At 51.3% G+C, this 25,275-nt stretch overlaps 1 protein-coding gene across 1 annotated transcript; it reads right to left on the bottom strand.

The window, feature by feature from the left end:
* Positions 1-2,553: 2,553 nt before the first annotated feature.
* Positions 2,554-11,864, bottom strand: GATAD2B (GATA zinc finger domain containing 2B). Its single transcript, XM_015813399.1, has 10 exons — positions 11,536-11,864; positions 6,594-6,723; positions 6,329-6,460; positions 5,912-6,043; positions 5,530-5,700; positions 4,496-4,811; positions 3,682-3,884; positions 3,346-3,459; positions 2,846-2,963; positions 2,554-2,687 (listed from the first exon to the last, which is right to left on the bottom strand). Exons 1-10 carry the CDS (start codon positions 11,862-11,864, stop codon positions 2,554-2,556), a joined length of 1,779 nt encoding a protein of 592 aa, XP_015668885.1.
* Between the last annotated feature and the right edge of the window lie 13,411 nt (positions 11,865-25,275).

Genomic DNA, 25,275 nt, shown 5'->3' on the forward strand with positions numbered 1-25,275 from the left:
TATACAATGTACAACTTGTTTTTTTGTTTTGTTTGTCTTCTCCCTCCCCTCTTCCCCCCTTTCTTTCTTTCTTTCTTTCTTTCTTTCTTTCTTTCTTTCTTTCTTTCTTTCTTCCTTTTTTTCCATTTCTTTTCTCTGGTTTTTTTTTCCCTTTTCTTTAATGTGTCAAGAAATAGCTTATATACAACAAAGGAGTCCTTGTTATAACGGGTTTTTTTTTTTGCTTTTTCGGCAGCAAGGTTACTGTTAAGCAAAGAGGAATTTTTTCGTGGAGGGAGGGGCGCGAAGGACAGGGGGAGGAGAATTAAGGGGGCGGGATGGCTTTTGCCCCTCCCCGTTTTCCCGACGGAACCGTTAACATACAAAATAAAATAAAATATAAACAAGGAAATAAAACAGAAGCTCAGCATAATTCACAAAGCAGCTACAACTAAACAGTAACACCCCCCCCCCCAAAAAAGAAATGGAAGCCAGCATATTAATCTCTGTACCTTTTTCTTTTGAATTAAAAAAGGTATTTTTTCTATATTACATCCCCAAAAATAAAGAGATAAAAGATAGAGAAAAATAAGGAGGAGGGGAGGGAATAGGAAAGAGCTTAGGTTTACTGGGGGAAAAAAAAAATCAAATTTACGAAGAGTGCTCAAAAGGAAGAGAGATGGGTGGGCAGGTCAATTTCAGACCCTGCCAGAAAAAAAATCAAGTCTTCCGTATAGCAACATTCCCATCTATTTTGGCTAATTTCTTGGCGCAAATTCAAACAGGCGCTTTTCTGATTATTATTTTTTTTTATACTTGAGCAAAAATTATTGCACGTTTCCTACATCACCAAAAAGAAAAAAAAAGATTAAAAGAGAGGAAGGAATAGAGAAAAGAGGGAAGAAATAGAGGAAGGAAGGAAGGAAGGAAGGAAGGGAGGAAGGAAAGGGAAGGAAGGAATAGAAGTAGACAGAAAGGAAGGAAGGAAGGAAGGAAGGAAGGAAGGAAGGAAGGAAGAGACAGAGGATGGAAGGAAGGAAAGAATATCAGCACAATATCCAACCCAAACTGAAACTCAAAATCTTAACCTACGTGACCCACTAAATTAAGGGGGGGTCCTTGGTGACCCCCAGTTTGAGCCACAACAGAGAAAGTCCAGGGAAAGAGGACTAAGGGGGGGGGGCGCCTAGGGCGAGTCGGGGGAAACGGGGGGGGGGACTTAAAATGCCACGTTCGAAAGAGCAAGGGAAAAATAAAACAAAATAAAACCATCGCCGAGTGCCGCGTGGCCAAGCTGGCTTGGTAGAGAATTGCACAAATTTGGGGAAGGGGCGGCCCGTAAGCGGCACGTCGGGCTGTCTGGGTGTAGATGCCGGGAGGTGCCTGGTTTTCCAACTCATCCCGAGCGCCGGGGGGGGGGGGCAGGCAAAATCCAGGTCTCGGTCTCTTCTGCGCATCCAGACAAGCTTCCTGCCGCCTCCCGTAGATTTGTAAGTGCTGAAGAGGTCGGACGGGCGAAAAAGAGAGCAGAGGGACCCTCCTGGGGGGGGGGTGCCGGTCTTTTCAGAGGGACCGATGGCCGAGGTGGTCCCAAGAATCCCGGGGTCGGTCATTTGGAGCAAGGAGGGAAATAGTGACTTCCTGGACAGGCGAATACGACGGGCAAAGGAATTGGCGAGGGGGGAGGGGCTCCCTGCCTCCGGCATCTATCGGCTGGAGGGGTGGCAAGGGTCCAGGGTCCCTGCATCTTTTCTTTGGCCCAGACTGATGTTGGCCAACGCATCGAGGCGAGGGTCGAACAAATCTCCGGCATGCAGAAGTTTCATTTTCCTAGGGTGGACGATTCAAACAAAAAAACTCTTGGTGGTCTTCCCGTCTCCAAAAGCAGCCTTCTCGTGGATGGTTTGAACCTCCCCCCCCCCAAAAAAAACAGGGTTGGCTTCAGCTCCGAAGCGGGGCAACCTTTGTCATCCTCCCCCCTCGCCGATCCCTCCTCTTTTTGGCGGCCAGGATGGGAAAAAAAACCGTTCTGAGGCTCCAGGAATCCCCTCCTCTCCAGGTGGTCTCCTTTTCTCCCTCCCGCGGAAGCGAAAAAGCCAAAGGAAGGCGTTTTAAAAAAAAAAGAGAGAAAAAAAAGCAGCCGTTAAAAATTCTACAGGTTGCCATTACAGACGGAAAACCCGAACAAAAGGAGAAAAGAAAAAAGCACGTTAAAAACAAACGGGAAACACACGGGGACGGTGCCAGGGGGTCCCGGCTGATGCGTTCTGACTTTTGAGGGGGAGGGGGGAGCAGGAAAGGGCTTGAGGGCTCCCACCGCCCCAAAAACAAAATCCAGAGTGGGCGGCTCAGGTACGGGGCTGCGAGCGCGACGGTTGCGAAGAGGGCGGGGTTGCGCGAACGTTTTCTCGTCTTCGTTTTTGCTTTCCTTTCTCTTCTTTTTTCCCCCCAATGTTTTCTGGGGTCTGTCCTTCCGTGGTAGGCACCAGTACAGGCACTGCATGCGACGGACGAGGGGGGGCGGGCGCAGATGGGGAGTCACGAGGAGGAGGAGGAGGGGGGGCAGGGCTGGTGTTATTTTTGCCCGCTGATGGATTGCGATATCGAGCGCGGAGGGATCATATCGAGGAGATATTCCCGCTGCCGGTCTGCCAAGCTGGACCCTTTGTGGCCGCCCATCCCGGCGTTCAGGTAGGCGATGTTGACCCCTGGAGAGATGGAGGGGGAAAAAAAAAAGATAAAATCCGTTTTTGGGATGTTCTGGAAAATTCCTCACCGGAAAACTACTGTCCCAGCAGAAGGGGGGGGCTTGGCTCTGTGGCTGAACTCCACCCACCTCCTTCCAGCCCCAATTCGGCACGGTTACCTGGCATCCCAAGGAGACCGCTGGCGACGGGGAGCTGCGGCGCCTGTGCGAAGTTGGACAGCATGGAGCGAGCGGAGGTGGGCAAACTGCGTTGTAGGGAGCCTTGAGGCTGGGGGGCCTGGAGGGAGGAAAAAGTGTAGTTATGTTGGATGCCTTCATTGGGTTTAAAATGCTTTGTGTTGTGTTAAGATAGTTTTGGAATTGTTAAGCTGCCCAGAGTCCCTAGATTCGGGATGAGGAAGGAAGGAAGGAAGGAAGGAAGGAAGGAAGGAAGGAAGGAAGGAAGGAAGGAAGGAAGGAAGGGAGAAGCAAAAAAAGAAGGAAAGGAGGGAGGGAGGGAGGGAGGGAGGGAGCCCAAGGGGAGTTGTGGGGCAGCCCTTAAACCCAAATGCCATTTTGACTGAAGGGGCATCTGGGCCAGCCAGGGAACTGGGTGGCAGAGACAAGCTGGGCCCTCCTCCAGGTGGGCAAAAGGGCCAGGCCCAGGGGGGGGGTCTCACCTGACGGAGTGTGTGATGCCTCATGATGCTCTCCTGCTTGCTGACGCTGGCCACGCTGGCCGGAGCCGTGGTGGGCGAGAGGGTGGCCTGCTGCTGCAGCCGCTGCTCGATCTCCTGGGGAAGGCGGGAGGGAGACCGTCGCTACCCAGTCCGTGCGGGCGAAGCAGGGCATCCCCTCCCCTCCCTCTCCTGCCACTCAGCAAAAAACCCCAGGCCTCGTGCGACGGGGGTGGGTGGTGTTTTTGCACGCTCAGCCTGCTCACGCCACCACCAACACACACACACACACACACACACACACACACACACACACACGCCCCTGGCCCCTCGACCTGCCTGCTCCTGCTGCAAGGCTTTGACGAAGGCGTTCTTCAGCCGGTTGGTGTGCTCGGCCTTGAGGGCCTTCTTCTGGTTGGAGGTCATGCACTGCTCGCACAGGATCTTCCCGTTCTTCTCCTGCTTCCAGTGCGGGGTGAAGTCCGTGCGGCACTGGGCGCAGACGAAGGGCTCCACTCGGAGGAGGGAGGCGCAGCTTTTGCCTGGGGGGGGGTGTTTGGGGGAGGGTGGGGGGAAGGAGGAGGAGGAGGAGGCCCGATTATCCAAGGAAAGCAATCAAGCCTGCCTTTATTATTATTATTTTTTATTAATAACCCTAACCTGCTCACTACTCCTTTCTCCTCCTATTTCCCCTACAAAAACAATCCTGCGAGGTGGGCTGGGGCTGAGAGGGAAGGACTGGCCCAAAGTCACCCAGCTGTTTTTATATGCCTAAGGTGGGACTAGAACTCCCCGTCTCCTGGTGATTGGCCCCAGGTCAACTAGTCAGCTTTCATGCTTAAGGCAGGACTAGATCTCCCCGTCTCCTGGTGACTGGTCCAAAATCACCCAGCTCACTTTCAGGGTTAAGGCAGGACCAGAACTCACTTGTCTCCGGGTTTCTACCTTGGTGCCTTCAGCGCTGGATCAAAGTGGCTCTCGTGAAATGCTAGCCGTGAGTTAATTTAGGGAGGATTTCCTCCTGCAGTGACCCACAACGGACGGCCGGGGACCAGAAACTACAATCTGGGACTTTTCCCAGTTCAGGTTTGGTGCTTGTGAAATGTGTGCTTCGCTCCCTCCCTCCCTCCCTCCCTCGTCCTGCCCCCTTTACCTTGGCTGTCAATGACGCTCTGGACCACTTCTTCCAGTCCCACCATGTAGATGAACTCGCTGTTGGCCGCGCTGGGCAGGAAGTGGAGCAAGGGGGCGGGGGGCTTGGGGGGCGGGATCTCCAACAGAGTCTTTTCCAGCTGCTTGCGCAGGGCGAGCTTGGCGGCAGCCTGGGAGTTGGCGGCGTCATTCATGGCGCTGGGGCTGGGCAGGGGGGATGCCACCCTGTTCACCGTCCCGGGCTGGATGTGGGAGGCGAGGTTCATATAGATGGCGGAGGAGCTGGTTCGCTGGCAGGGCACGGCCGAGGAGGACGGCTGGGGGGGGGGGAAGAGAGACAAGACACAACTTCAAAGTCTGATGTTATGTTTGTGGGTGCCAGCCTTGCTTCTCCTTTGTGTTTCCATCCCTTTCTCTCTTCTCCTTTGTGTTTCCATCCTTTCCCCTCTTCTCCTTTGTGTTTCCATCCCTTTCTCTCTTTTCCTTTCTGTTCCCATCCCTTTCTCTCTTCTCCTTTGTGTTCCCATCCCTTTCTCTCTTCTCCTTTGTGTTTCCATCCTTTCCCCTCTTCTCCTTTGTGTTTCCATCCCTTTCTCTCTTTTCCTTTCTGTTCCCATCCCTTTCCCTCTTCTCCTTTGTGCTTCTATCCCTTTCTCTATTCTTTGTGTTTCCATCCCTTTCTCTCTTCTCCTTTGTTTCCATCCCTTTCCCTCTTCTCCTTTGTGTTCCCATCCCTTTCCCTCTTCTTTGTGTTCCCATCCCTTTCTCTCTTCTCCTTTGTGTTTCCATCCCTTTCTCTCTTCTCCTTTGTGTTCTCATCCTTTTCCCTCTTCTCCTTTGTGTTCCCATCCCTTTCTCTTTTCCTTTGTGTTCCCATTCCTTTCTCTCTTCTCCTTTGTGCTTCCATCCCTTTCTCTCTTCTCCTTTGTGCTTCCATCCCTTTCCCTCTTCTCCTTTGTGCTTCCATCCTTTTCTCTATTCTCCTTTGTGTTTCCATCCCTTTCTCTCCAAACGGGAAGACTTCTCGTCACTCACCGGCTGGTAATTGATAGCAGGGCTCATGTTGGGCGTGGTGCTGCGGATCAGGCCTGGTTTGGGAGGGATGCGCTGTCCTTGAAGCTGCGTGGGGTTGGGGGCAATGACACGCTGGGATATAAGCATGTGGGGAAGGGCGGTGTTGGTGGCCGATCGGATGACACTGTGACCCTGTCCCAAGAAGGAGCAAGAGAAAGGTGAAGTCTTTCAAGAGCCGGAGAGCTATTGCTGGCTTAGTTTTTCAACTTCCCCCTCCCAACTCAGCGATGCCAGGAGTTGCCCATCCCAAGCCTGCCCAGGCTGGGCCCTGCTTAGTTAGCCGTCTGCCTTTCTTGCCTAAGGCGGGACTAGAATTAACAGTTCTAGTCTGGAGGTCTCTTACCTGTAATGTTCGGAGGTTTTGGGGCTCAACCCCTTGAACCCCAGGTCGGGAGGGGAGTTTGGACAGAGCCTGCTGTCCGACGTGGGCAGGAGATGGCTGGACTATAGACGCTGCGTTCTGGACAACCGGAGTCTGGCCGGGGGTGGAAAGAAAGAGACGGAGGATTATTAGAAAAACGTGCAACCTTGTTTAACTGCACAGCTGGCTGGGGAATTCTGGGAGCTGAAGTCCACCGAGCCTTAAAGTCGTCAAGCTTGGAGACCCCCCCTGGGCTAAACCGAACGCTAAGAGTTTTGCGCTGGGAGAGAGGACCTTCTCCGGACCCTGTTCCGGGTTCATAAAACAGGCTGGCCAGGCCTGGCCAACTGAGGTGTTGGCGGGAGGGAAGGCCAGGTTGACCGGCGCTCGCCGCCTCACCTTCTGGACCACGTTCTCCTTCTGCAGCTGGCTTTGCCGTAGTTTCTTCAGCAGCACCAGACGGGCCTCCTCTAATCGCAACTCGTCCCGGAGCTGTTTGATGAGCTGCTGCCTCTCCTCGACCCCTTTCCCCTGTGGAAAGGAGGCCAAGAGGTGAGGATGGAGGGCAACTTTCCTGCAGGGAAGGGTCTTAGGCAAGCCGCAAGACCCTCCGTGCGCTCTTGCGAATGTGCTCCTTGCACGTTTTTCCTCTCCCTGGACGTACCTTGAACATTTCCAGATTGGCTGCCTTCAGCCGCTCTTCCATGCGGGAACTGGAGCGCGGGCTGGAGGCCTCGTTGTCAGAGAGGACAATGACATCCGGAGAGGGGGTGAGCCGTCCCCTGTCTTGATCGCTGCTGATTGCAGAAAGGGGGAAGGGAAGGGAAGGGGAGAGGAGGCAGTTGAGAAAGAAAAGCCAGAGTGAGTGAAGGGGTGGGGGGGGGGGTTGGACCGGGAGACAAGAAGCTACCGGAAGGGAGTCAGTCGTCCCTTACACAGCTGGACCCACAAAGGAATCGGAGCAGGTAAAGGATGAGTTGTGTGACATCAAGTGACCACATAGATTTTCTGTATAAAATGTGTCCCCAACCTGGTCCTTCAGCGCTCCCATCACCACTGTAACCAAGCTTCCATTCAGTTCATGCTGTCCTTCCTTCCTTCCTTCCTTCCTTCCTTCCCTCCCTCCCTCCCTCCCTCCCCTTACACACTCATCTGTATTATTTATCATCTATCTCTCCCTCCCTCCTCTCTATTCATCTGTATCATCTCTCCTCTCTATTTATCTATCTCTCCATCCATCAATCCTCTCTATATATGTGTATCATCTCTCCGTAATATCTCTAGTTCTGTCTTGCCATCCAAGCATCCATCCGTCCATCATCTATTTATCTATCCAACCATCCATCCATCCATTCATCCATCATCTCTCTATTTATCTATCTCCCAATCCATCCAGCCATCTGGCCATCCTCTCTATTCTCTCTCTAATCCCTTCCTTCCTTCCTTCCTTCCTTCCTTCCTTCCTTCCTTCCTGTCTTCCTTCCTGTCTTCCTTCCTTCCTTCCTTCCTTCCTGTCTTCCTTCCTTCCTTCTCTATTCTATCCATCCATTTCCTCCCCGCCCCCCGCTCTCTCTCTCTCACTTTCTGCCAGAGTGAGATCTTTCTCAACACAAGAGCTTTCCTCAAGGCGTCCCAGAGACCATCACTTGATCCCGTGGGGCTCCTTGGGGCTCTCTGAGCTGGGTGGTTCCCTGGCAGACCCAAACTAGGGAACATCCTCCGTGCTATGAAGTTATACGTTTTCCGAGGTCTGGCCCCGTTTAAAGCCCCCCACCCCACCCCACCCCACCAGCCTAGGGTGGCCTTTTTCACCTGTATTGTTCAACGGCTGTACACGAGCCGAGCAGAAAGCTGCTGCCTTCAGAATAAACAAAACCAAGTCTTCTCAGTTTTTAATAGCTTTTCCTATTTTCTGCCTCATCTCTGCTCTGATCCTGGCTGGGATGCTCAATTACATAAGCCCACGTGGACGAAAGCAGCCTGGAGCGGAACTCCTGCCCACCCATCCAGCAGCCCACCAGCCACCAAAGGCACGTTGTCCTTTTTCCTCCGGGGGTGTGCGTGTGCGTGCGTGTGTGTGAGAGGGGTGGCAAAATCAACCCCCTTCCCCCCCCCCAGGCTGGGACTTAGGCGGTGGAGCCCTCGGTCCGCCCGAGCCAAGTCCTGGATCCTTTGAAGTTCAAGCAAGAGTTTCCCAATGAAAGTTCCTCTCTGTGCAGGCAGTCCTCGACTTACGACGACAGCAGAACCCAAATTTTCTCCGGCTAAGCGAGACGTTCTGTCGGGCGGGTTTTGCCCCATTTCACGACTGTTCTAGCCGCACTTCTTAAGCAAATCGCGGCATTCGTGAAAGTCAGCCCCGCGGCCGTTACTCTGGCCTCCCCGTGGACGTCGCAAAAAAGGATCAAGAGGGCAGCAGGGCTGAGTGCCAGTTTAACGAAAAGAAGGACTGGGGGGGGGGCACATGAGAGCAGCCTTTCAGTATTTGAGGGGCTGCCCCAAAGAAGAGGGTGGGGGGTCACCCTAGTCTCCAAAGCAGCAGAAGGCAGGACAAGGAACAACGGATGGAAACTAACCAAGGAGAGAAGCAACCTGGAACTAAGGAGAAACTTCCTGACAGTTAGAACAATTAACCGGTGGAACCGCTTGCCACCAGAAGTTGTGGGCGCTCCATCACTGGAGGCTTTCAAGGAGAGACTGGGCGAGATGGCATAGGGTCTCCTGCTCGAGCAAGGGGTTGGACTAGAAGACCTCCAAGGTCCCTTCCGACTCTGCTATTCTGTTCTGACGCGACAGTGAGCAAGAATGAGGAGGAAAATAAATCCCTGCGAAAGGACGGAGGGGTGAGGGGAGGATTCTGGACCAAAGGCCCACGAGAGAAGCCTTGACGGGCGGCAGATACCTGCGTTCCATGCTCCTTTGGGCCAGCTGCTCTGCTCCAGAGGAAGGCTCTGCACACACCAGGCCAAATTGAGGCCTGGAAGGGAATCAATGGACACCAGAGGCGGCCGCCCCTTCTCGTCGCCTGGAGACGCAAGATGCAACCCGGTGGTAACCAAGCGCTCGCTGGTCGCATTGTGACATCACACAGAGGGGAGGACCACAAGCCACCCAGGGGGTTTTGTGGGCCAAGGGACCCCCCAAACCACGAAGACTGGAGTCGAGAGGGGTGGAAAGGGCCCTGTTCTCACAGCTCCCTCAACCTTGGAGGGTTCTGTTCCCTAGAGGGCAATGAGACGATCGTCAGGGATGGTCAATCAATGGCTCGCCCTGTTGGGAGGAAGAGGTGGCAATATCGAATGTCGCGGGTGGAAAGATCTCCCCCGGAAGGAATTCGAGTTGTCCAGGAGGCTTGGTTGATCCTAGAGATCTTAGCTTCTTCTCCATAACCAGGATCTTCTGTCCTTCACTGACATGTGAGAAAGACCTTGAGAGACGGGGGCAAAGAAAGGCGGGCTAGAAACGATCAGATAAGAGGTGGCATAGCCCAGAGCGGCATAAGGGGAGGAGAAAAAAGACACAGAAGGGACCCTCCCAAGTTTCTGGAGCTGTAAAAGAGAAAGTGAGAGAATGGTCCTTTCAAGCCTTGCAAGAGTCTGTTGATGTAGCCCTACCATGAAGTAGAATTAGATCATTTCCTGTCTGCTCTACCTGGGAAAGGTGGCGCGGCAGCTCGGCAGTTAAGATACCAGGCTTACTGGTTGGAAAGCCGGCAGCCCAGGTTCAAAATCCGAGCGCCATGCGACGGGGTGAGCTCTTGTCCTCCCCCTCAGCTCCTGCCAACCTAGCAGTTCGAAAGCAGGCAAGTGTGAGTAGATCAATAGGTACCACTTAGGCGGGAAGGTAACAGAGCTCTGCGATGTCACGACCGCGGCAACGTCTTTGGACAACAACGGCTTGACAGCCACGAAACGGCGATGCGCACCATCCCTACAGTTGACGACGACTAGCAGAGTCAAATTCCCTTTACTTCTTACTACCTGGGAGGGCGGAGAATGCGAGGTGGAAACGCTAGAGACGTCTCCCCTTCGCGGAGTCCAACTTGACCCCCCGTTTGGGCCAGGCTTGATCCCATAAAGCTCAACCCCGTCCTCTCAACTCTGTGCCCCCTCCTCACCCTCTCTTCTTATTGGACAGCAGCTCCTAGGCTGAAGCTGAAAGCCCCTCCTGTTCAAGGTCAAGGGAAAATTGAGGGTGACCAATCAGCAGAGGCGGTGGGGGCAGATGGCGAGCAGACGAGCCTGGATTGTCACCAGCTTCTGCCTTGGAGACGCTCCTCGCCCGCCTACATCTTGTCCCTTCGCCACCCGAACGCACGAGTGAGTCAGGAATTCGCAGCTGACGCCCGAGACGCTGCTAAACCTTGGTCTGATTGACGCCCGGGCCACCCCCTGCATCGTGGTCTCATAGCACGGGGTCTCTAGGCACCCAAAGCCGAAAGCAGGACGTGTTAGGGACCCCTGACCCTCCTCCTCCTCCTCCTCCTCATCTCTGCTGGATCAACGTTTGGGAGAAGATTAAAAGCTGGAAGACCTGGAATCTTAACAACAACAACAACAACAACAACAACAAGCTCGGGAATAGATGCTTTCAGAAGAGAGGACTAAGACGCGATATTATGGCATAAAATAAACCACAGAAAACTCATCTCAGGGGGGGGAGAAATTTTGGGCTATTCTTCGTGGTGTTTCCTGGAATCAGAGGAAAATCTGCAGGAAACGTGGATCAAAAAAAAATCCATTTGTTTCTTTCCCCCCCCTTTTAACGAGGGGGGAGGCGTTTCAGCTCCTCTTCGCTTCTACTTGCCTCGCTTAATAAAGCCAATTTAATTAATTTTAACACATTAACATAATTCTATTAAGGGAGGTCAGGAAAGGGCCTAATCTGAGGCAGTTTCATGCGTTCCATCATTCTGTGGGAGACACTCATGCTGGTGATTAAGAAATGTGTGTGTGTGTGTGTGTGTGTGTGAGGGGGAAGTCGGGGAATGAGGGACTTTTATGATACCACAATGCTTGCTAACCCTGGTTTAAGAGAATTAAAACTATAGGCAACCAATGAGGTTTCTGTTCCCGAGTTTTACACCCACGTGTTAATACTGCTAAGACCTAATAAATGGGATTCCCCCCCCTCTTTAAATCAGTGTTTCCCAATCTTGGCAACTTTGAGATACGTGGACTTCAACTCCCAGAATTCAACAGCCAGCATGGCTGGCTGTTGAATTCTGGGAGTTGAAGTCCACGTATCTTAAAGTTGCTCAGTTGAGAATCAGACTTCCTAAACTTCAAAGCTATGCATTGGCCAAGCTGGCAATGTTTGTTGACTTGTCCTGAATCCTGGTTCAGGGCAGGATCCTGAGGCATTCTGGGAGATGAGTCCTTCTTAAACTGGAATCCCACACCAGCCATGGATTCCTGATTTCCAACCTCGCAATTCTCAAGACCCTTTTCACCTATCAAAATAAAAAATGAAGGAGAACGCAACGGGTGGCCCAAACCTGACCTTCTCGTGAACTTTGGATACTCAACGTCCATCGTCAAAATTAACAGGCACCCCCCCCCTCCAGACCAGCCGTGTGGAAGAAACAGAAGCGGGAGGATCCCTACCTTCTCCTCGCACTCATGTCCACCGGCTCATCGTTGATGTTCTCCTTGCCGGATCTCCCGGAAGACCGCCCGTCGGGATGGGGTCTCAAGTTCCCGTTCAGCTTCTCCTCGTAGACTTTCAGTCCGTCCTGCTTGACCGGCAGCTCGTGGGGCACCTCGATGCCCGCCAGGTCTTTCCTCTTGAGCAAGGCCAACATCTTGAGCCGCTCCATGGCCTCGTGGCCTTCCATCTTCAGCCTCTTGGCCAAGACATCGTCCCGTTCTTCGGCTTGGTCCAGGGTCCGCTTCAAGCGGTTGAGGCGCAGAGCATCCTCGGTCATGCGGTCCATCCTGCTGGGGGGTGGGGTGGGGTGGAAGAAGGCCAAGAGTGAGAAACCACCATCTAATGAGGTGACCATGTCGGGTAATCAAACATCTCAAGAACTAATCAAGGAGAGAAGCAACCTAGAACTGAGGAGAAACTTCCTGACAGTGAGAACAATTAACCAGTGGAACTACCTGCCTCCAGAAGCTCTGAATGCTCCAACACTGGAAGTTTTTAAGAAGAAACTGGACAGCCATTTGTCTGAAATTGTATAGGGTCTCCTGCCTGAGCAGGGGGTTGGACTAGATGACCTCCAAGGTCCCTTCCAACTTATTGCTATTATTATTATTATTATGAACAGTTAATTTCAATGTAGATATTATTTTTACTACTAATTTTTTTTAAAAAAAGAAGCAGCTTAAAATAAATGGCCGTTTCTGACGCAACCCAAACAGCACCTTCCGTTTTCATTCCTGACTTTTAAAACAACGACAATAACAAACAAACAAACAAACAAAAAATTCCAGGGCTAGAAAAACAACTAGATCACCTTTTCTCTCCCAAATCTGCAAGTCGAAATTCAACCTTACGAATCAAAACTTCCTAACGTCGTTGATTCCATCCAGCAGCTAAACAAACCTGGTTATCGACACAGAACTAGGTTATTGCCAGTCATCAAATCTAACCTCCCTCCCCCAAAAAAGCAGCTGGGAGCCCAGTTTGGTTAAGTAGAATTTCTTTAAAACCCACCACCCAAAACTTATTAGATGGCGGCGCTGGAAATTTAGCTTTTCAACCTGCAAATAAGGTCCCTTCTTAAACTCCAAGAAAGGAAGATGGAGAAACCACGGTCAAGAATTTAATTAGCCACGATAAGAATTTAGCTGACTAAGGAGAAAGCTGATGACGTCTCAGTGTCTCATTAAAAGATTCCGGTTTATTCTTCTGGAGTTAAAAGTATATGATAGATGGGGACAATATGAGCTGCAGAACAGCTCCTGCAGCAATCCTCAACTTACAATTTATTTGCTTGGTGACCGTTCAAAGTTATGACGGAGCTGAAAAAAGTCCGGTTCTCACACTTACGACTGGACCTCGCATTTACGACCGTTATCCCCCCCGACTGGCTGGGGAATTCTGGGAGTTGAAGTCCATAAGGCTTAAAGTTGCCAAAGCTGGACACCCCTGATTTACAGGAATAATAACAATATTCCTTAAAAAGCACCTTTTTTCCCTTCCCCTTTTGCACCAACTCGATTTTGAAAGTCCTTTTCGAAGAACCATGCGAAGGAGTGAGAACGGCCTGGGTGGAAAAATCCTCAGGGATCCACTCAGATCCCTCTCTGCCTGTCCCCGGATTCATCCTGAGGAGGCTTTGGCGGCAATATCTCCAGGGACAACTACAAATGTAGGCGACAAAAAAAGCCCAACAGGGATTTTTCAGCGAGAAAGCACTGCACTCCGAAGGACGGAAAAAAGAGGACCGTTTTTTACACCTACGGCCGTTGCCACGATCAAAATTCGGACACTTGGCAACTGACTCATAGTTATGACGGTTACGTGTCCTGGAGCCAGGGGACCCCCGTTTGCGACGTTCTGACTAGCAAAGTCAAGGGGGGGGGGAAACCTGGATTCACTTAGGAACTGTGTGACTAGCTTAACCCCCGCAGTGACTCCCTTAACAACGTGGCCAGCAAAGTCGTAAAACGGGGGCAAAATTCACTTAAGGACCGTCTCACTTAAGAACGGAAATTTTGGGTGCCTAAGGGGAGGACCACCTCTATCCCTCTCTCCAGCTCACTCCTTGCCACGGGATCTGCCCTTTTAGCAGATATTCGGATCGTCTCCAAATTCCCAAGGGCCTTCGGAGAAAAACGGGATTGCCAAAATACGCTTCATTATCAGATATTTTTCCACCCAGCCCAGAATGTCCCTTTAGGGTTTTTTTGAGGGGGGGGGCCTGCCCGCCTGGATCTCTCTCTCTCTCTCTCTCTCCCCCTCTCTCTCTATTCCCAACTTCTCGGCGTGGTGCTAAAAGCGGAAAAAGCCGCGTGCCGGGTTAAAAAAAAAAAAAAGATGCATTTCAAGACACAACGCACAAAATGGCTGTCTCCCAAGACGCACAGCCGTTTCCATACAATGCTATAAAAAGGACAATCTCCTAAAAAGGAAAGTGGGAACTGACAGCCAGCAGGTTAGGAAGGGCGGGCAGGGGGCTACACACACACACACACACACACACAGAGAGGGAGAGCGAGGAGGAGGAGGGAAATGCCAGCAGATTAAATCAATCAGCCCACTGGATCCAGTCCAGAGCCCCGGTTTGTCCTTCTGAACCGACCTTTCCCCACAGTCGCAACCCTTGCCCGGGCTTGCCCGACTTCTTAAGGCTCTGTGTGTGTGTGTGTGTGTGTGTCCGCGCGTGCTGGGGAGCAAAGGTGGGGAGGGGGAAGGCAAGGAGAAGCTGCCTGCCCTGCAGCCAAAGACACCCCCCCTCCCCAAATGCTTTCCAGGAGGGGGCCCGTGATCCCCCCACCATCCCTTTGAGACAAGGGGAAAAAAAGTGGTGGATTTTGGATCAGGCTGGTGGGATTCTTCAAAAGCTGGCAGAGACAGAGAAGGGACACCCCCTTCCCCCCCCCCAGACCAACTAGAGCTAGGCTTACAACTTGTTGAGTGCAAGGGGGCTGCCTTCCTCCCCCCCCCCCCCTCGCCTGCCTTTTGGGTCTTCAGAAGGGGGAAAGAGGTTTTTTAGGGGATTTTAAAGGGAAGGTTTCAAAGGGCGCAGCAGGGATGGGGGGGGAATCTACCCCCTCACAAGGAAAAGGGATCAAGGAGGATCCAAGGCAGATTCTTCCAAGGGCCCTAAATTATTATGGGCTGGTAAGATTTTCCGGCAGAGGAAACAGGAACGGCACGAAGAGTTTTCCAGGCATTTGAAACCCAAAGGAGGTGAAGTTAAGTGGCCCGGTTGCTTCTACTGAGCTGTTTGAGGACCCATTTGTGTGTGTGTATGTGTTTGTGTGTGTGTGTGTATGTGTGAGAGAGAGAGAGAATAGGTGATTCCCAGGCCCACCTCCAGAAGCAGAAAAGGGACTGGCAATTGTTGCAAAAGAGAGCCTGTCACAATTCCGAAGAGCCGAGAGAAACTAAGTACACTTAGCCCTCGACTTATGACGGTTGGTTTAGTGACAGTTCCGACTTACGACGGCCCTGAAAAAAAGTGACCAGAGACCGTTTTCCACGCTTAACGACCGTTGCGGCATGCCTGTGGCCCAAATTCAGACGCTTGGCAACTGACTCATATTTACGACGGGCGCAAGGTCCTGGGGATCCCCCCCCTTTGGCGATCTTCTGAGAAACAAAGTCAATGGGGAAGCCAGACTCACTTAACAACCGGGTGGCCAACTTATCGCCTGCAGTGATTCACTTAACAACGCTGGCGAGGAAGGTCGTCAAACGGGGGCAAAATCCACTCAACATGCATCTCGCTTAGCAACAGAAATTTCGGGCTCAGAGGGGGTCATCAAACTTGGCCCTTTGATGACTTGTGGACTTCAACTCCCAGAATTCCTCAGCCAGTGGGCACACTGCCTGAGGAATTCTGGGAGTTGAAGTCCACAAGTCATCAGAGGGCCAAGTTTGAAGAGCCCTGCTATAGAGAGATGTTCCTAGAAAGACCCGCTGGATTTTTTTTTAAAATCAAATTTACTGCTCAAATTTACACGAAGGAAAAACAGGCTAGGGATGGTGGCAAGGCCGATAAATAATAATAATAATAATAATAATAATAATAATAATAATAATAATAATAATAATAATAATAATAATAATAATAATAATAATAAAGTTGGAAGGGACCTTGGAGGTCATCTAGTCCAACCCCCTGCTCAGGTAGGAAACCCTAGACCATTTCAGACATTCCAGTCTCTTCTTAAAGACTTCCAGTGTTGGAGCATTCACCGCTTCTGGAGGCAGGCGGTTCCACTGGTTAATTGTTCTAACTGTCAGGAAGTTTCTCCTTAGTTCTAGGTTGGGCTTACTTCTTTGAGCGACGCCCGATAAGATTTACAGGAGTTGGAGTCCACACATGTTAAAAGTTGCAGAGGTTGAGAAACTGTGGACTAGAAGCTTAAGAGGGATCCCGTCTGGTTTCCCATACAGGATTTCAAGTGACGCAGAGCCAAAATCGACCCTGTTCTGAAAGTGGGTCTTTTCCTTTCGTTTTTACCTCATTTTACACGTGTGGGGCATTCAAACAAAAACAAAACAAAAATCAAAAATCAAAAACCAAGATGCCCAAGAATCCTGCCATTCAATCAAGGCCTTTTCGATTCCCCAGCCATGGGCAAAGAAGGGGGAGGGGGGAAGAAGTGGGTGTACATGTGGGGTGGGCCTTGTTTCTCCCCCCCCCCATGAAAAGTGGGAGAGGGGAAAAAAAACCCAGCCTGGGACGAAATGTAGTGGAGCCTCCACATTCTGACCCCTCTCCAGAAAATAAAGGGAGGCGGGTGGATGGGGGGGTGGATTTCCAGCCCCCCCCTCCGTTCTTCCCCTCCCTGACGCAGCCGGCCAAGGCCCTTCTACTTGCACACGCTTGTGTGTGTGTGTGTGTGTGTGTGTGTGCACCCCTGTGCGCTTCACACAGGCGCACAAGCCGACTTCCAGCCCCTGGCAGCCGGCCAGCCAGGCGTGCGCTGCCTCCCTCGTCAGCCTTGTGCCTTCCATTCACAGAGCTGGGTTGTAGCTGACATGAAGGAGAGGAAGGGGGGGGGAGGCGGGGAGGGGGAGGAGGAGGAGGAGGAGGAGGAAGAGGAGGGGGGGACAAGGGAGGGATAGGAGAAGGTTGGGGGTATTTGATCCAAACTATCAGCATGCCAGACAGACAATAGAAGGCATTCGCCCGCACAGGGGGGCTGGGTTCCTTAACAGCCCCCTTCCTCCCCCCACCGCTTCCCTTGAAGCCTTTCTGATCTGGGGGTGGGGGGGTGGGGGGGAGTGGGACACCCCCCCTCCAGAACCAGGGAGCAGACGGATGCGCAAACACGACAACGACGCCTCAAATTCAGGATTGGAGGGGAGAAAAAAAAAAGAACTGTTAAGAGAGGGAAGGATTAAAGAGAGAGAGAAGATGGAGGAGACCTGGATTTGGGAAAAGTCTCAGCTGATTCCCGCGCCCCCCCATCTCCTTTGAGGGGTGCATTGTTTTGGTTTGGGTCTCCCCCAAAGAAAGGAAGAGAGGGGGGGAAGGGAGGGAGGGATAAAGATGGGGACCAAGCCAAAGAAAGCAGAAAAGGACCCCCCCCCAACAGGGTACTTACAGGTAGCGTATTCTATAACCCTCCTTGACTTGTCTAGAGGGGGGGCCAGGCAGACAGATGGAGGGGAAGCCGGATCGGGAGCACGCCGAGAGGGCAGGGGGCTGGTGAGCCGGGGGGCTGCTTCACCAGAAGCCCCCTCGGTGCAAGAGGGGTGGCCGCGGCGTGCCATCCCCCTCCAGGGACCAGCCCCAGCCCAGCCGCCTCCGAACGGGCACGTCGCTGCCAATCATCTGTGGTGCCGTTATATTAAACAAAAGAAAGGGGGGGGGATGGAAGAGAGAGAGAGAGAGAAGGCTATACTTTTACCCATGATGCCTAGCGGGGGCAGGGGAGAGGAAGGGGAGAAAAAAAAAAAAAAGAAATAAAACCAGTTGCAGCCGGTTTGTAACCTCAGGACATGGAATTATTGCTAAAAAAAAATTTTAAAAAAATTTAAGTTGGTCGGTGGCATCAGAGACGGCGCCCGGTTTCGGCACGCTCCCCCCCTCCCCCAGGATCCTCGCCTGGCACTAACGGGGCGCTTGCTAGGCCTGCCCCCCCCCCACACAAGTGGAAGGGGAGGCTGGCACCCTGCCAATCTTTGCCTCCCATTCATAAGTGTGAACTTTTCCCTGCCAGGGTGCCTGGATGAGGAAGAGGAGGGGAGGAAAAGGGGAGGAAGGGGGCTGGGGTTTTTAAAAAAAATTATTTGTAATTGTCAATATTTGGGGGCAATCTTCCAGAACGAGGGAGCAGAGACCCCCAAAGAATGGACCCCGTGGCGAGTTGACGGGGCCAACTGCTGAACTGAATTCTGTTTTTTTTTAATCAAATAAAATCAAATAAAAAAGTTGCCGTGGGGCAGGAAGCCGAGCCTAGAGCAGGCCTTGCCAGGAGATGACGTGTCTCCCTTCGGTCCCAGATGTGCTAACTTGCTGGGTGCCACCAGGATGGTAACGACTGGCCTTGACCACAGTCTCCCTGGATCAGTTGCAAAAAAGGCTGACGTCCTTCAAGAATATCTTTCATATTATTAAAGCACCCACTTCTGCCTCCAGCCCGAACATCTGGATGGCCGGGCAACCGATCCTCATAATGCATGCCGCCTAGCTCCAGCCACTGCCATCCAGGGCAGAGGTTCTCTCCACCGTGACAACTTTATGACCCGTGAACTTTAACCCCTGGAATTCTGGGAGCCGAAGTCCACGGGTCTTCAAGTGGCCAAGGTGGAGAAACCCTGACTGGACTTCAGGAGCAACCTGACCTCAACCAGAAATTGTTCTACAACTCAGGGATCCTTGTAGATGCAGACCAGGGGTCTTCCAACTTGGCAACTTTAAGACTTGTGGACTTCAACTCCCAGAATTCCTCAGCCAGCCAGGGCTGTATTCTGTATTGTATTCTATTGTATTCCATATTTTCTTTATTCTATTCTATTCTATTCTGTTCTATTCTATCCCATATTTTCTTTATTCTATTCTATTCTATTCTATTCTATTCTATTCTATTCTATTCTATTCTATTCTTTTCTACTCTACTCTACTCTACTCTACTCTACTCTAGCCTCTACCTTTTAGCAGGCCAAGGATCTAATCTGCAATAGTTTTGGTGTAAAATTCATCCATTTCAAGGTTCCTTTTAAAAAAAAAGGCATCTATGCTTGCAAATAGGTAAAACATATATATCTTGTAACATAGATAGGAAATGATGTTTCTTTTTTAAAAAATGATTTAGGAAGTTGAAGGAAAAGCAAACAGATCTTTCTCTGCTAAGATGTTGCGACTTTCTGCTACTTAAAGTAACTAAAATGGGATGAAAACACACACCCTGCAGTCGCTTTAATTAGGGGTAGTTTTTTTTTTAAAGGGGATCACAAGTTTGTTTTTAATCAATTTAACTTTAAAGTTCTATCTGCTTTAATTCCAAAGGGTGACAAAATCTGCAAATGATCACACGGCCCCCAAATGAGTTAATTTTCTACTCATGTTAACGTTACAGTTATTGTTTTATTCCTGTAATGTTTTATGCAGTTGCCATTATCAATATACATATAGTGGTTAGGCCCCATTCAAATAAGAGTCTGTTTGGCTTAATCTGGCCTGGAATGGGTAGTGAGAAAAGTAATTTAATAATTACGGCTGCAGCAACTGTATTTTCCCTCTGCTACCAAACAGGGGCAGAATCATCCAAATTCTGCACTCACAATTATGCAAATCCACATCTGGAGATCTGTCTTAGAATGCCACTTTAGCTGATGATAATAATAATATTAATACATGGGAAATCACCCATAGCTTTGCTACTTTGAAGAAGGACTGGGGTGTGTGTGTGACATGATAGCAGTTTTCCATTATTTGAGGTGCTGCCACAAAGAAGAGGGGGGGGGGTTGTCAAGCTATTCTCCAAAGCCCCTGAAGGCAGGACAAGAAGCAACGGATGGGAACTAACCAAAGAGAGAATCAACCTGGGATTAAGGAGAAATTTCCTAACAGTGAGGACAATTAACCCAGTGGGATGCCTTGCCTCCAGAAGTTGTGGGGGCTCCATCACTGGAAGTTTTTAAGTAGAGACTGGACAGCCATTTGTCTGGAATGGTACAGGGTTTCCTGCCTGAGCAGGGGGTTGGACTAGAAGACCTCCGAGGTCCCCCCTAACTTTGTAATTCTGTAATTCTGTTATTCTGCTTTCTTAGAAATCTCTCAGGGACATTGTCCCACTGGAGAAATTATACTGGATCATCTGGGCTTGGCAGAATAGCTGGGGTCATGCCACGCATTAAATGAATCAAGGCAACTTTAAAAAGCAACGAACCAGGCTTAAAACTGCACAATAAAATAGGTTATCTGAACGGAACGGGCAGGGAGCTCTATGCAGGCTCAGGATATCGCTACGTTCAACATAACTGTTCCGCAGAGAGACCACGGAACTGCAAATAAAATCCGAGGCCGGGCGAACCGAAATCCTAAGGCAGGCCAGTTCAAATTCCGAATTAATCTAACTGTTGAGCAAAATTCAAGGTCATCTACCTCGGTCTTTTTAGGAGAAGTTACTAGGAAGAGGAATCGTCTCCCTTCTCCAAAACAGAAGGCTGCCACTTTTCTACACGCTGGTAAAATACACCACCCAAGCAGGACAAGAATGAAATATACACGTTACCAGATCGGTCCATCTCAATAGCGGAGAGAGGGGATTCCCATGTATTGTAACGGTTTTGAAGGGCAGAACCTGGCGGATGAGTTTTCCTGTACAGAGCAAGGGGGGGAAGAACCCCCCCCCCAAAAAAAATCAGGAAAACCCTTGTTCCGTTCCCACGACCCAGGCAGAATTTGCTTGCCTTAAATATTTCTCACTTTCATTTATGCAAACGTCCAAGGAAATTCAGAGAGGCCGAAAAGTACCATTAACAGAATCGCCGTTCTGGCTCAAGTAAGAGGCGAGAAATAACGGAAGATTTAAGATTTTTTTTGAAAGACTCTATAGCTTTTGTTTGTTTGTTTTCCCTAATCGATAGGGCCTGGGGGGGGGGTGTAACCCTGCCTACCCCCTAACCTAGAAAGCCTCGGACTGCCCCAGGGAGTTTACACGCTACTTTCAGTTCACTTTTCCACCTCAATCCGTGTTTCCTTCGCAAACCACCTGCATAAAACTGGAGATTGAGAGGCTGTATGTAAAAAGGCAAAAATCTCCTGTTTTGGCATCCGTTAAGCAAACCAGGCCTGGCATTGGGGGGGTGGCCCTATCCACAGAGTCTCCAAATAGAGGGGGGGGGCTTGTTTTGCCTGGTATGCAACGTCAGCCAATTGTAGCCGGGCTCTTGCAATCTGGGGGGGGGGGAAGGCTTCACTGTCTAAAATAGTAGGGCCCAATTCTGGCAAAGCGTTTCCTGAATGTGGGGTGAGATCCAGCAGAATCCTGTTCCTGGTTGAGCTGGAAGGAAAGGAATCGCAGGAATTGCATATGTCTAGTCTAGTGAAAAGGAGAACCGTTTGTGTGTGTGTGTGTGTGTGTGTGTGTGTGTGTGTGTGTGTGACACAATAGCAGTGCTCCAATATTTGAGGGGCTGCCACAAAATAAAGAGGGGGTCAAGCTCTTCTCCAAAGCAGGACAAGAAGCAAGGGATGGAAACTAACCAACCGAGGAGAGAAGCAACCTAGAAACGAAGGAGCAATTTCCCACAGTTAATCAGCGGAACAACCTGCCTCCAGAACTTGTGGGTGCTCCAACACGGGGAGTTTTTTAAAGAAGAGACTGGACAGTCATTTGTCTGAAACGGGATAGGGTCTTCTGCTTGCCAAAATCAAAAACTGAAATTCTCTCCTGGTTCGTGGGCCAGGGGGGGGGGGAAAGAGAGAAATCTCTCCGCTTCCAGATGTGTCTAAGCAGCCCCTCCTCTCTCGTGGCTGGCTGGGAACATCTGGAAGCATTAGATCCCTTTTGCCTTGTTGGATGGGAACCGGACAGGAAGCTGGGCAGACAATGAGGGTCAGCGTCTTCCTGGCCTGATCTCCAGGGATATCTTGGGGCGCACAGAAGCCCCTGCCCAATTAATTGCTAAAGGGGGAAACATGGCTTGTTTAGGATAATGCTGGTCTAACCTCATTAGGTGTAAGGCAGAGGCCCCCAACCTTTGGGGCACCAGGGACCACCGGTTCCGTGGAGAGAGTTTTTTTCCACGGACCGGAGGGTGTGTGGTTTTGCGTGCTGCCTGCATCCCGCGGATGGGGCTTTGCTTGTTTGTGCGGACCGGCTGCTGGCGTGCCGCGGCTTGGTACCGGTCCACGGACCGGGTGTTGGGGACCCCTGGTATAAGGAGGCATAAGAAGTCCAGATACGTAAAACGTCGAACCATAAAGGTAAGAACCAGGAAACCTGCAACGGACGTGATACGGTCGTTCTACTGCAGGTAAAGGAGCTTCAGGAGAATACAGGTCGTCCCGACTTACAATGGTTCGTTTAGTGACCATCCAAAGTTACAAGGGCACTGAAAAAAGGGACATTTTCCACCCCGATGACCCTCGCAGCCTCCCTGTGGCCGTGGGATTTGCATTCGGGTGCTTGACAACCGGTTCGTATTTAGGACGATCGCACTGTCCCCCCGGGGTGGCGTGATCCCCTTTTGTGACCTGCTGACAAACCGAGTCGACGGAGAAAGCCGGATTCACTTAACAACCACGTGACTAACTTAACAACGGCTTAAGTCGTAAAATTGGGCAAAACTCGCTTAAGACATGTCTCATTTAACAACACAAAGGTTTGGGGCTCAGCTGGGCTCGTACGTTGAGGACTACCCACGTAGGCTGCATTTTTCTCCGTTAAATTAGGGAAGCCGTGAATTCAAATTTAATCTGAGGGGGCCGCTGGAACCCCGACAGCTTCAGCATCCTCGTCTCGCCTCACGTTCTCTGACAGTTTTTTCCCAGCAGCTGATCAAACTTTTACAGTAGCTGAGTTGAGTTTTCTAAAGAAAGCAAGGCCAGTTTTTTTTTTAAAAAACTCTCCTTGTTTTATGAAGTTTCTCAGTCCTAGAGTGAGTTAGATGGGGAGGTCAGTGCTGACTGCTAATCTGGGGGATTACCCCTGCCAGTACATTTGGCAAAACAGAGGATGGGATGGCAGAGTAACAGGTCCTTGCATCTCCAAGTCAAGAGACTGCCCTCCCGAATGGCTCGGCTTCCACGCCGCACAACAAGCCAGGCGTGTAGGCAGCCTGCCCTTGGAAAATAAATCCAAATAAAACTTTTATTCTTTTCCCTCACCGCCGTGGCGAGGTTTGCATGGCACCTCCCGAAACAGCTGGAGGCCAAGGAGCGCCCCAGCCCAAAAAAAGTCTTCCAGCTTAGCACCTACCTACCTCTGGGTGCCTAACGCTGCAATTTGGTATGTGTACAAACACATACGTTCACACATTATCTACCACATTCACCCCACGGGCTAGGGCGGGGCTCAGACATTCCAGCAATAATAATAATAATAATAAGAATACTACTAACAACAAGGCTGCCAATCTCTACCAAAGGATTTTCTTTTTTCTCCGTCTACCTGCTGGATTCATCTGGGTAAAGGGCATCCCTGGGGTGGGAGTGGGGTAGGGGGGGGGAGAGAGACAAGAGAGAGATCCCACCCACCCCAAATCCTGGCCCGTTGGCCAAAACGATGCCGGGACCCTTCCCCAAAATAGATGATTTTTCTTCCGAGGAGGGGTGGGGGACGCTCAAAGGAGCAGGGGTCTTTGTTAAAGGGGCTGCTCGTAATTTAGGGGGGGGTCCTTTAGCTCGCCGACAGCCAGGGGGGGAACCTGTGCCCACCGTCCCAGAGGGAGATGGAGAAGGGCTGCCAAGCAGGTGGAGACAATCCCCTAACCCAGCTGCCGTGGCGCGATGATGGTGATGCCCATCTCCCCCCCCTCCTGCCTGCCAATTCCACCATCTCCGGTCAAAGAAGAAATATTAACCCTTCACTTCGCAGAACGCCACACGCTTCCCGAATAAAATGTCCTCTCCAGAAGGGGGGGGAGGAGAAGGAGACCCTTTGCGCCTCCTCTGCTTTTTTCCAAGACTCGGCAACAAGCTTTCGGGAACCCCCGGGGATCTGGGGGGGGGAAAGATGTGCCCAGGGCGAGGAAGCACACACACACACACACACACACACACACACAGAGACAAATCCCCCCTTCCTCCATTTTTTTCCCTTCCCAGAGCAATCCAATCCAAATGGAAGGCTTCTTCGTCTTGCCACCCACGGCAGGCGGCTTCTTGGGGACGAGTGGGTTGAGAAATCACGGCGGGCTGGGTGCAAAAGAGGCGCCAAGGGGTGCCAAGACTCCCCCCCTCTCTCTCTTTCCCCACGGAGGAAATGCCAAAATCAACAAGAGCAGATTCCGGAGGAGAGACGATCCGGCGGAGAGGATTTAGAAAAGAAAAAAAAAGCTTTCGACCGAGTCTACTCTTTTAAACTCAAAATATTCCGTTTTTCCGTGGGTCTCAGGCTGGCAGATCCCAAATCTTTGGGGAGAGATGCCCCACGGCCCTCCGAGGGTCCAGGGAAGAGAAGCTGGCTTGGAAAGGCAAAGGGAGTCAGACACCCCTTTCTTCCCAGCATTAGGGGTTCTGTCCCCCCCAAATAAGAGGGGTGAGGGATAAATTCAACGTCTCCTGCTGAGATGCTGGGCATCCCTGAGACAGCTGTGTCTCTCCCCACCTGCTCCTCTCTAGGCTCCGATTCACTTCTGGGGGGACCTCTCTGAACCCCCACACCTCTTCTGATTTTGGCACGGCTGTTCCATCTCTCTGTCAAGGCAGCCTCTGCTCCGGGGCTGGCATTGGGACCCCTTGGAGGAGGGACTTTCTGCTCTGCAAGGCCTAGTTTTCTTCTCCACCCCCCCAACTTTTCATCACTTTGATCTGAGAGACATCCCCCCAAAAAAGACTACAATCCGCTCCTTCTCAACTCCACAAAATTGGGGTCTCCTTGGACCCCTTGGCATTCATGACTTCTTTCCAAACAGGCCCCCACGGGGGAAAAAAATCACAGCAACACCCCCCACACACACATCTCTAAAGAGCAAGAAGAAAAAAGCATATCCAGCCTTGTTCTGATAATTCTCCCCAATAGTGAATGACCCCCCCCCCAATATTTGCTTGCACACCAATGCAACTGGCAATTGGGGGGGGCTGTTAAATCTTTTACAGGGGGTCCTGCTTCCAAAGGCTGAGCCCCCCTAAATTCCCCTGCCCCACAATTTAGAGGCCCGCAAGGATGCCGCCTCCACACTGGGCAAGGCGCCCGGGAAAAGCCACCCCCACCCCCAAACCTTTTGATTGAAGAGATATGAACCCCGGCTTGCTTTCCTAATCTCCGGCGCCCTCCGAGGCTTCGCAGGCACCCCCAAACTCAAGCCAGGGTCTCCCCCCAAAGCCCCCAACCCAGGTTTCATCGGTCCGGCGCCCCCCCGACGGCGACACGTCCCCCCCCGCCCCCCACCCAACCCAAAGACTTTGCAAGGCGCCCCAGCAGAAAATGCACGAACGAACCAGCCAAGGAGCGAATGAATGGACGCCCCGATGCATCTCTTCCGTCACCCCTAAAAACAAGACCCCAGACCCTCCTGCCTGACCCACAGACGTCCCCCGCCCCAAA

This window comes from Protobothrops mucrosquamatus, unplaced genomic scaffold (assembly GCF_001527695.2).
Source record: "Protobothrops mucrosquamatus isolate PMUCROS unplaced genomic scaffold, P.Mucros_1.0 scaffold154, whole genome shotgun sequence".
Lineage (NCBI taxonomy): Eukaryota > Metazoa > Chordata > Lepidosauria > Squamata > Viperidae > Protobothrops > Protobothrops mucrosquamatus.